General features: G+C 34.8%; 1 protein-coding gene across 3 annotated transcripts; it reads right to left on the reverse strand.

The window, feature by feature from the left end:
- Positions 1-252: 252 nt before the first annotated feature.
- On the reverse strand, positions 253-8,359 carry LOC127075454 (cytochrome c-type biogenesis ccda-like chloroplastic protein). 3 transcript variants are annotated; one of them, XM_051016916.1, is made up of 13 exons: positions 8,035-8,359; positions 7,789-7,905; positions 7,575-7,609; positions 7,355-7,485; positions 7,164-7,249; positions 7,050-7,081; positions 6,615-6,776; positions 6,007-6,079; positions 5,817-5,917; positions 5,265-5,357; positions 5,115-5,161; positions 4,262-4,323; positions 3,690-4,149 (listed from the first exon to the last, which is right to left on the reverse strand). In XM_051016916.1, exons 1-12 carry the CDS (start codon positions 8,117-8,119, stop codon positions 4,263-4,265), a joined length of 1,023 nt encoding a protein of 340 aa, XP_050872873.1. In that variant the 5' UTR covers positions 8,120-8,359; the 3' UTR covers positions 3,690-4,149; position 4,262. The 3 variants fall into 3 exon arrangements, with proteins under 3 accessions (XP_050872874.1, XP_050872873.1, XP_050872872.1); XM_051016917.1 differs by lacking the exons at positions 3,690-4,149; positions 4,262-4,323 and adding an exon at positions 253-615 and having other exon boundaries at positions 8,035-8,358; XM_051016915.1 differs by lacking the exons at positions 3,690-4,149; positions 4,262-4,323 and adding an exon at positions 4,743-4,952 and having other exon boundaries at positions 8,035-8,357.
- Between the last annotated feature and the right edge of the window lie 3,454 nt (positions 8,360-11,813).

Raw genomic sequence — 11,813 nt, forward strand, 5'->3', positions numbered from 1 at the left:
AGAAAGTACCATTATATTTCTATTATTAAATGATGGGTATTTCTTAATGCACCATATATATTACTAATGAACCACGTAAAAATACAAAAATGCCCCCAGATTTCAGAGATGCATCTCCGGACGCACCCAAGCACACACAACATATGTCAATTTTAAGTGACGTCATAGGAGTTGGATTTTTTTAACCTAGAGATGCATCTCTAAAATATGTTCGTAGATGAATCTTCGTAATATATGTGTAACAGAAACAAAAGTAGAAAACCAAATAGTTATATTTTAACAAAATAAAATTATCATTCATAACATGAAATCAACATTACATATGCGATTTCAACATAAAATGAAACATTACATTTCAATATCCAGGTGGACGCTTCAACATTTTCACAATATCTTCGATCGATCTTGAAATCGTCGCTTCCAACTCGAGCATAACTTTTGTTTCGAAACGAAAAAATATATTCCACATAGCCCTTACATCTGCATACGTCATGAGCTCGTAGTTGTTGAACGCAATCTTGCCATCGTTATTAATTGACGGTGAACGGTACTCAAACTTCATAATTTTTCGATTATCTCCGAAAGGTAGGAGATTATGTACTTTGTATTGCAGATCTGCAAAAGAGGTGTACTCATTCAACTTAAACTTTCGTCCAAGAGTCGCGCTAGAGAATGAGACATTTGCGAAATACCAAATGATATTTATTTGTGACATTTGAGACATTTTCTATTTGTATGAAATAAAAAAAAACCCTAAATTTATAGAAGTTGTAGACAAATGTGGACCTAAAAAATTCTATCATGTATCAGTGCTGGTTTCAGAGATACATTTTCGGTACCACCCTATCATCTTATTTCGGAGATACATCTCCGAAACCTCTCCTAAATTAGGTTGAAAACAAAATCTATGTGTTTTGTTTGACAAATGGACAACTTTTTTGAAAAATATCAAAATATATTAAAATATTTGAAATTTTAAATATTACACTTTATTAATATTAATAAAAAATTACATAAAATTAATTGATGACGAAAAACTAAAACTAAACGAAAGATTTGTCGTCGGCTAAATTTATAAGTATGAGTGGTACCCCCTTTGATTTTTGTGCATTTGATTCTCTTTCATTGTTACTCAATTTCTCAAACTCTTGCATCCTTTCCACAAATTGGTCCGACCAAATCTTGGCTTTTGTTGTTGAATGAGTCGTCCACTCCACTGGTGTAAGTGATATATGGCATCTTGCTTTCAAATAAACTTGAACAAAGTATCGTGATTTTGAAAGTCACCCAATACACATAATACAATCACTTGGATTTTGAGGTAGGACGGTGCGTAGTGGGAAAAATATTTTCGAAAAACCGTATCGTGTAAGATCAATACACACTATATCATACACACTTGCTATGAGAAGACCCATTTCAAGGAAGTGCATCCATTTTTCCTCCGGTACCGGTCCACTAATGCAAGGAACAATAGACTCATAAATTGCATCAAAGTTTTTCTTCTTTCCGTAAAGCCGTGTGTATGATTCTTTATGGGTCCTCAACTCACGGATAAGTTGATAGCAGACAAATGTGTGATTATCTTCTCCTTTACTGAGTAAATCCGAAATAGCTCGATAACCGCAATTACCGTCACCCTCATCATTGATGATCCGTTTGATGTATTTGTGCATAAAAACCAACATATCATCAATGAATGAAATTTTTTGTGGAGACGGTGAAGGAAGTCGTTTGCTAATGCGAGCTCCTTTAAAAATACTTTTTTTGAGATTTTGGAGTTGATGAGTCCGATAAAACTTTGCCAACATGTCCAAAATACGAAGGAGACTGCGTCATTGAGTTGTCACTCGGTGTAGGTCTGAGCTTCTTCGGAGTACCTTTTGTTTTTACTTGTTGAGAGAATGGTTTCAATGTTAGTGGTTTTCGGATAAGCAATCTTCGTCAATTGTTCTTTGATGTGGAGTTTCATATTGTCATCGATTTTCAAAAATATCTCTTGTATTACTTTCCATTTGGCCAAGATAGAGATATTCAATTTACCGTCTTTCAAGACACCATCATCATCAAACCTAAGCCTTTTTCTGTGATTACAAACTTCATTCATCCTTAATGCACTATCAAGTTTCACCTTCTTTGCAATAAGGCAAGCACATGGGAGACCATAGATTTTCACAATTGTCCATCTACACTTTGCGCTATCGGATCCTACATTATTAACTTGTTTACCTTTGTGAAAAATATAAATCAAACCTGCTCGAGATATGTTGCCAACCAACTAAGAATAAAGATTGTTGTCTTTAAATTCGTGTTCCAAAACTGCGATGCTCAAACCAAGTGATGTATGTATCTTATTATGTTGGTTCTAGATCATTTTGTTCACATAGTATCAATCTCTACACAAATCACCCTTACTACTTCCCAACCAATTCTTCAATGTAGCATGGGCAGACTCAACTCGGTTTGTTGTTGTATTCCCAAGGTGTCTAACTTGATCGGTCAATGCAAAAACAATTTTCTGCTTCACCTGGTCAAGAACTGTTGTGCTTTCAACATATTTCTCACTTCTTTCGCATATCATTTTCACAAATGCACACCTTCCAAACCATTATCGGACCTTCTGGTTGCCACACCAAATCTCAATTTGGAGGCCTCTATACGAATCCATTGAAGTATGTGATCATGAGATTCAAACTGTTGTTCAATTTTAAATTGGTTGCCAATATCTACCACATTCACAATAATAACTTTGTCATCCGGAGACACAACATGTTTTGGGAAAATATTGGGGTGCACCATATTTAATGAAAACAGTTGCAAAAAAACACTCAATATTAATGTCAGCAATGAGACTTAAAATAAAGACAGATACCGAATATGCATTTTCGGATGAGTTCATTTAGGTTCCGGAGAGGCATCTCTAGATTAAACGCACGTTTTTCAAACTTAAAACAATATTAATGTCAGCAATGAGACTTGAAATAAATTATCTTTACCTAAAATTTCAGCTTCTTTTGTTCCCTTTGATGTGATGAAACACAAGATTGAAGATTTGGAATGAAAATATGGATTAAGATTGAAAGGGTTTTTGATAAGGTTTGGAGTAGAAAACAAGTATGGTCGTTTGATCATGCAGGTGAATGTTTAATCAAATTATTTCGGAGATGTATCTCTGAAAATATCTGACATGCAAAGTTGACAGAAATTTCAAAATCCCACCCCAAACCTCCGTAGATGCATCTCCGGTAAATCCACTGAGCTGCTCAACTATCAATATATTTGTTGAAAAATCCCAGAGATGTATCTCTGAAATAATTTTGTATTAATCTAGGGTGACACTCGTTTGGTGCATCATAAAAGTGGTGTATGGTGTGCCCGGAGATGTATCTTCAAAATATGAGGGGCATTTTCGATTTTCCATAGGGTATTTTCCCACCCCATAGGGTGGGATAAGAAACTCTCTTATTTGATAGATATAATTCTTAACTTAATTCTTCATTTTTTCTATTTTATATATTTTTGGTAGAATTACAACGAAATGTGTTCTATTTATAGACTCACATTGTTAACTGAATTAGTTACTTAGCTCCTAGATGTTAAGAAGTTTTTTAGATTAGTTAGAATCAGTTATACATAGGAAGTATATTGTACAACTAGTGCACAATAGCTATAGTAAGGATTATGTCATATTAGTTCCTTTAATACCCTTGCAAATTAAATCAAAGGGATAGACAAGAATCGCACACAGTGAGTTTGGTTCTAAATTCTTCAAACTTTGTGAGAGAAAGAACTTTGATCATAACATCAACACAATACACTGATGATGACATGGGATATGTAACACTTGGAGCTGCTTGCTGAGCACATATTCTCTAACAAAAAACATGTCCAACTTCATGTGGTTTGTTCGAGCATGAAGAATAAGATTGTGAGTTAAGGGAAATTATGATCATATTATCACAATAGATGGTGGAAGGTGAGTAGGAGATGCCTAGTTCTTGAAGTAGGGACTGAATCCAAAGTGGTTAAGAGGTAACTAGGTCAAACTTCAATACTCAACTTCAATACTAGAGAGAGAAATGACAGGTTGTTTTCCCCTCACAGATATATGAGGGTCTTGCCAAGAAAAACACCCCCCGAGTGGAGCACCTGTCATGTGGGTCAGAACCCTAATAAACATCACAGTAAAGCATCGAGATATATAGGAGAAATAGAGGTAGACTAAAGATGGATGCTACAAGAAATAGTATCCTTGAGATACCTCACGATGTGTTTGACAGCTTGCCAATGAGAGTCAAAGAGGTGCAGTCATAAATTGCACACCTTATTGACAACAAAACGAACGTCAGGTCGGATGATTAGACCAACAACCATAAGAGAAAAAAAGGGATTTGAATTCAATCATATTAGTTTTGATTAGGAGATCTATGATATATTTGCCTTGAAAGAGTGACAAAGAGCCATTAGATTTATTTTTGACCTCAATGCCTAGAAAATAATCAAGTTGCCGTCCTTTAGAAAAAATATTGAGTGTAGCTTAGATACAAGTGATTTAGTGAGTTCTCTGTTGTTACATGTGATGATGATATCATCAACCTACACAAATGTATTTTTAGATAACTCTTCTGGTTTTGATTACTTTGTGCACTACTTATTTTTTAGTAACAATACTAATTGTGGCAACATCATTCAAGAGTTTCTATCTTATGTGCCTAAACATCTGAATTTTGAATCTATGAGGGTCAAGAGAAAGGATTTACACTCATTTGAATTTACCTTTTAAGAGTAGTTAGTTGTATGATATATATAATATACACAAACACATACGTAACTGTTTTCAAGTAAAAGATCACTACATATTAAAGAGCCACAGGATTTTCTACATTGCCATTGTGGCTGGGAAGAGCCTATCTAAGAAGGTATATACACCACCTCCTAACAGCATTGCTCCGCTGTTGAGCAAGCAAAAATCAGAAACATGAAAAATATATAAGTTATTCAATTAACAAGTGGATACTCTTGAAACTACCAAGTAGTCAGTGTGTGATGATGTGTAAGGGGGAACAGCAGTGCTACCTTCAAGTGCGTAATGAAAATTCAAAATAAAATAGTACCTTACAGGATTGATCCATGCTGAGTACTTGCGAAATGAAAGCAAACTCTGTCAATACAGATTTGAATTTGAATGAGAAACATTGTTTCAATGAGAGAGAGATATATCTTAAAGGTTACTCTATAAAACCAAAAAAAAAAAGTTTATGAACCTGTAAGGCCCCAGCAAAAGAAGCAGCCAAAAGTAAGGGAGAAATGTATCCTGTTGTGTATGTCAGAAGCAAGCTGCCTCCAATCACTGGATTCTGTAAAGAAATATTCATTGGAGGCAAAGTTAACAAAATCTATGGCTCACTACACTTAAGTTTTCGTAATGATTCATTTGAATGAATCAGGATTCAAGACAGAGTTCATGTCAGGAATATAAAAACAATAGGGATTTGTATCCAATCAAAACCCGACTCACATGTATTATAATATATTAGTAACCACGATTCATACATATATTTCTTGATATGCAGCAAAACTGCATGATCAAATATTCAATGCACTAGAAAGCCATTTGTCATCGGGTGCAAAAATATCACAAACATAGGTTAGTTGACATATTAGATTTAAAATGCAACCAACAAAATCTACTTGACCGGTGAGTTTTTAAGCCGAAACTAATAAGCAAATAGCACTGTTTTACCCTTGGTTCTCTTTCCAACACATCATATAAATGTTTCCATCAAGAAGCAATATTGGTTACTAACACGAAGTACCTTGGATGCAGCGACATATCCCAGAAGGGTAGCCAGAACAGGTGTACTGCATGGTGAGGCAGCTAATGCAAATGTAAGCCCAGCCAAATATGCTTGCACACCTAAGAGTAGAACTCCTTCATGTTAAATTCTCTACATTGAAATACACACTGAAAAAACAAAAGAAGTGAGCACTAGAGCATTGACTTACTTGATGGAAAATTGGCAGCCACTGAACGTGGATCAAAACTATCGAAGAATGAGGGGAGCTGTAATTCAATGATCTGAAATATTTTTCTCAAGGTGAATACAACAGCCAAAAATTCTACCCGAGAAAGTTTTTATAGTTTGGTTAACTTATAAGAACTAGATTCAGTGAGTCAGTGGCTTAATCTAAAAATCTTTGAAATTTGGGGAATGTCTTCTTGCAAAACATAGATGGCACGCATCAGACTATCTCTGATGAAAATGCACTGAGCTTAAAGTAACTAATGTAAAGATTACCTGAGCATTTGATTACATAACTTGATCTTAGTAGTCAAGAGCGAAAGAAACTATGTCGTCAGAAAATTATAAGACTGCTTTAACAGGCCTAAGAACTGTACTGTTTTACAAGATGTAAAGATCTTATTTAGAAAAGGGTGAAAAATATGACTTCGAAAAATTTAGTGAATAATAACACCGCAAACTGAGAGTTAGATTCTGAGTATTATTGCAAGCACAGGGAAATTAAACAACAAAATAGAAACTTGACAGCACAAACTTGAAAGTTTGTCACGTTTAGAATATGAAGTTGTGGAAAAGAAATTGTTTCACTACCTCAAGAAGGTTCAGACCCATAATTACAGCCAAACCAGAAGCACCCAAAGGTAATCCTTGGCCAATCTGTCCATAAGCCTTTCCTGCAAATGATGCTCCTACACCCAGTAGCGCTAATGTGGTCGCAAGACCCAATGAAAATGCAACGGAATCTCCAATAACCTTGCAGGAAGTAAGTAGACATCATTCCTAGTGAGAACTCAGACTCTATGTGAGTAGCACGAGACACTCATAAATAGAATAAGGCCATATCCTTCGTGTAAACATGGAGGATTAGAAACCTACACTTTCCTACTCAATAATTCCTAATAACATATCCGTTACTGCATTAGTACTCAACAATAATAATAAGAGGAAATCAATTTTTAAATAGGGCAATAAAAAGAGATAAGAAGATTAAGGTCACATAGGGTAACTTGGGTGGCAAGATATTACCTGTCCTCTACTTTTACCAGAGCCAAATGCCCCTGTGATATTCCAACAGATTTAGATTTTAGGCATTTAAAAAAAAATTGACACGGAAAAAATGCAAAACAGCAGCAAGCTTACCAATGTAACCGAGAGTGAGCGGTAAGACACTAAGTGTACAGGGAGAAAGGCTAGTTACAAGCCCTGCCCCATAAATTACAGCCAAACTGTAAAGAGGAATAAGAAGCAGGTAAAAAACCATAAACACTAGTTTAAAATTATGTGAGGAAAAGATAGAGATAAAAAAATGTTGAAAGGAACTTATAGTGCACCTAGTGAAACTTAGGGACGATAGTTGGTCCAAAACTGCTTCGTTGGCCTGTTGTCCCGCTGAAAATAGAATGCCTCCAAACCAGTCACCAAGGGTTCCCTCAGCTAAAGCAAACACAGAACCAGCCATTTCCTGATTCAAAACCACATAACTCTTGTTCCGGATTCAAAAAGACATAGAAACACCTCAAGATTCTCAGGAACACAGTTATTTAGACTTACAGCTTTCGCGGTGACTGGAGCAACCAATTGTGCGGCTGTAAATAAAGAAAATTTGACAAAATGACAATGAGTAACACAAAAGAGCATGCAGTTACATTTCATATACCATTAACATGTCATCCAAACGACGGATTTAATTCACATTTTAAACATTGTAATTAGCCTTGAGGAGGCAAGTTGCAATTAGAAGCATCATAATAACAATGAGCATTACCTGTAATTCCAGCAATGAATGTGATAACAGTATTGGTATTAATCTTTGAGTTGGGGCGAAGAGAATTTTCATGTTGAGTAGGTTCTGTGAGCGTGTTGGTGGGAATAATATGGCTGTCTATATCGAAAGAGTATAAAAAGAAAAGAAGTTTGAAGTTGCATTTGGAATGAATAGGTAAATTAAGCGCTTAAAACAAACAAAATCAGCAGATTTAATATCAATATGCAAGTAAATTGGCATGCTTACCATGATGGGTATGACTCGGGATTTTGCAAGATTGAAGTGGTGGAAGACCGTAACTGCTGCAGCAGTACCTCATACTCAAACTCATCTCAATTTGAAAATGGAGTACTTATAATTTTGAGAGGAGCGTGTTTTTGGTTAGTGAAGGGAAAGGGAAGGGAACCGATGAAGAGAATCCAATACGTACAATGATGTTTCCTTGTTTATTTGCTTGTGCTTAATTTGGATGGTTCTTAAGTGTTTACAAAAACCGCTTGTTTTTTGTTTTTTGTTTGGATGAGGGTCAATAAAATTCCTTCATTGGTATAAAAAAAGGGGAGACAAAGAAAGAAACAACTCTCAATATGTTTGGTTTCACGTTTCACTCGCACAAAATTGATTCACAATGTATATAATTTTGTAAATTGATTTTAATTGCCATCAATTACAAAGAAAGAAACAACTCTCAATATGTTTGGTTTCACGTTTGACTCGCACAAAATTGATTCACAATGTATATAATTTTGTAAATTGATTTTAATTGCCATCAATTACAATTGATTATATATATATTTTTAAAATTGTTCTAATTAATTTAAGATTTATACTTTTTGAGTTTAAACGTTATTTTTAAACTGAAATTTATAGTTAGAATCACTTTTGTAAAAATCTTTCCAAACATAAATCATTTTACTTTCTACTCATTTTAATGTATTTGGATCTATAGTAATTGTTCTGGACTGATCAAAACATAATATGCAAGAAACTAGGTCACCTAAATTTTAGGAAGCAAAGTCGACCAAGGAATGGGTGTGCCCTAGTGGTCCATAGAGACCGTCAGATAGCAATAGCTCATAAGGCCTATAAGTCCTTAAAGATTGCCAAATGGTGATAGCTTATAGATCCCCAACACTTGTCCTTCGAGATAGATGTCTAAGAGAAGATTACGAGGGCTCTGAACATGAATATGGACACACCCTAATTATACGGCCGATCAAGGATGACCGTGTCTAACTATGTTTCATAAGTCCTTTTTTATCTATAACTGCATTTTCACTGTTTTATCATGTTAGCTAGCTTGTTTGAGGACAAGCAAATATTTAAGTGTGAGGGAGTTTGATGACTCGGAAAAGTATCTTGTTTTCGACTTGATTTACATGCATATTAGTGTAGTTTTTATGTCCTTTTTACAATATCATGTCGATAGTATGTTCATGTTTCATGCATTAAGTGGTTAGAAGTGTAACAACCCAATTTTAGTATTTATTTCTTATATTATTATTATTATAATTTATTTTATTTATTTAGAGTGTTAATTAATTAATTGGTTGTTAGGTAATATAATAATTGATTATACTAATTAATTTGGTGTGTTAATTAATTATTTAGTTGATATGAGATATAATGAATAATTGAATTAATTAACTTGGTGTGCATATTGAGTTGATTTAATTGATTTGAATTAAATAGAGATATTATAATACTAGGTATTATTGGGCCTAATAATTAAATTAGAGGTATCATTCTTTAAGCCCAAATATAATATTATATATAAGAGGTAGGAGAGTGAGAAGTAGGATTCATTTGATCAATTGACGGCAATAAAGAAAAAGAAGAGGAAAAGTAAGGAGAAAAGGGGAAGAACAAGAGGAAAGCTAGGGTTTCCAGAAAATTGAAGAGGTAAGGGGGAGAATCCTTATTATTATGGGTTAGTATGATCAGGTCAATGGGTAGAAATATGTTTAGGTTGAAATCCCTAATTTGCATGGTTTTGGAATTGTTAGGTTTTGATGAGTATTCTTGATTTGTGGTGATTTGATTGTGTTAAACTGCAAATTAACGTTATATACTTAGAGTATTGTATGAGTCATAATTTTCTGAATGTTTGGCTTTTTACGGAATCGAAATCGGAGGTCCGAAAGTCCTCCAACGATGAAAAACGCAGAAAATTCTGCATTCTATTTTTGTGTTAACCGGTTACCCACCGAGCGTTAACCGGTTACTTGCTTAAAAATCTGCGCAGGAAGTTGATTCTGTTTTTATGTTAACCGGTTACTTGCTTGAAAATCTGCGTAGGAAATTGATTCTGTTTTATGTTAATCGGTTACCACCGAGCGTTAACCGGTTACTTGCTGTGCAAAAATGAAAAATTGAGATTTTAAAAGTTGTATTCATTTGAGATGAAATCTAGTCTGCGTGTTTGATAATTAGCCTATATTTGTGAATGATATATTGTTATGAATGTGTATATGTACCATTGGTGGATAATTCATAGAGTTGAATTATGGTGATATGTGGAATGTTAAGATGGTAGAGATGATCTTAATTGCATATGTTGTTGGTATTTGTACATTCATTCATGGCATGGTCGGCTTCATAGTGGAAGTGGTGAAACTGTGGGTTCACATGGTATTAGACGTTGATCCTTGAGTGGAAATAGGCGTAGCAGACGTTGATCCTTAATTGGAAATAGGCGTAGTGGCTTTGATCTTGTCCGGATCGGAAGCGTGGCTTGGATTCTAGATATTGAATCGGAAAGCGGTGAAACGTTGGGTTCACATTGAGGTACTGCATGCATAGAGTCACATGTCTTGCATTGAGTCACATTAGAGTTATGTGATAATTGAGTGTATGTATTGATGTGATTGTGATGTGTGTATGAGATATGGTAATCGAATTTGGTGATGTTTGGATACATAATTTGGCAAAATATGTGATTAGGTGATAATTGTAGTTATGTGTATATTTGGGAATATAGTATTGGATTTTAATATTATACTCCTTGAGTTTTGATGTATGCTTGAAACCTGTGAAATAAATATTGGTTAGTATTAATTACATGGTTATACGAAGTGTGATGAATTCCTTTAATTGTTGATTTAATCATTGTGCCTATACTTCTTCATAATGATTTGAATTCTCACCCTTCTGTTTGAATGTTGCTTTACATGGCATCGTGCAGATACTCCAGAGTAGTATTGCGGAAGTAAGTGGACGGTAACTCACTCGAGATTTAGCTGGAGAGGTTTCGTGTTTCAGTTTAGAGACTAAGTAGTGAGTCAATGCTCTGGTCATGTAACCCTGGGTAGATTAGTAGTATTGAACTCAAATCTTATTTGGATATGCATTATGTTATTACTTGTTTTATTTTTTTCTTGAGGTGATTATTGAGAGATGATCATGGTATGGGACATGGATCATTTTATGACATACATGAGTATTCATTATTTTCCGCTGCAAACGTATATTCTTGAATATTCATGATAATTGAAATGTGTTATTTTAAATGACCAGGTGTATTGTATATTGATGAGGAATGATGTTTGATTTTTGAAAGCTTTTAGTTTTCGAAAACGTCGATGTGACACTCTTTTGTTTATATGCGTGCTTATTTACTCTGATTATATGTTAAGTATTTTGGGGTAGAAAAAGGGGTGTTACAAGAAGCTTTCGTGTGAAGAAACAATGAAAAATGATAAAAATGGGAGAAAATTACATGTATCCTGTTGTCAGAACAACCTCCCCAGAGACATGATGGTTGTCATCCTCCCAAATGATCAACCCATCATGGAAAAGTCAACAAAACTGAAGAATTTGCACTTGAGGTGGATGACGAGCAAGTCGACAGGGTGCTGATAGTCGTCGACTAAGTTCAAAAGGATGATGGGCAGGTCGTCAGGCTCATGATGCTCGACATCATTCCCAACTTCATGACAGACATCCAATCACCAACATGATGCCCGTCATGTTAGGCCAACCTAGATTTTGCGCCCTCTTCAAGGAAATCAGTCGTTGCACTTTTC

The sequence above is a fragment of the Lathyrus oleraceus genome, chromosome 4 (genome assembly GCF_024323335.1).
Source record: "Lathyrus oleraceus cultivar Zhongwan6 chromosome 4, CAAS_Psat_ZW6_1.0, whole genome shotgun sequence".
Classification (NCBI taxonomy): Eukaryota; Viridiplantae; Streptophyta; class Magnoliopsida; order Fabales; family Fabaceae; genus Lathyrus; species Lathyrus oleraceus.

What these genes read in the sequence shown, in the direction of transcription:
- LOC127075454 (XM_051016915.1), bottom strand. Translation starts at nt 8,119, where the DNA reads ATGAGTTTGAGTATGAGGTACTGCTGCAGCAGTTACGGTCTTCCACCA. An exon ending in CCCGAGTCATACCCATCATG is followed by an intron (nt 7,906 to 8,034) that starts GTAAGCATGCCA and finishes CTTTCGATATAG; the next exon opens with ACAGCCATATTATTCCCACC. An exon ending in CTGGTAAAAGTAGAGGACAG is followed by an intron (nt 6,777 to 7,049) that starts GTAATATCTTGC and finishes ACTTCCTGCAAG; the next exon opens with GTTATTGGAGATTCCGTTGC.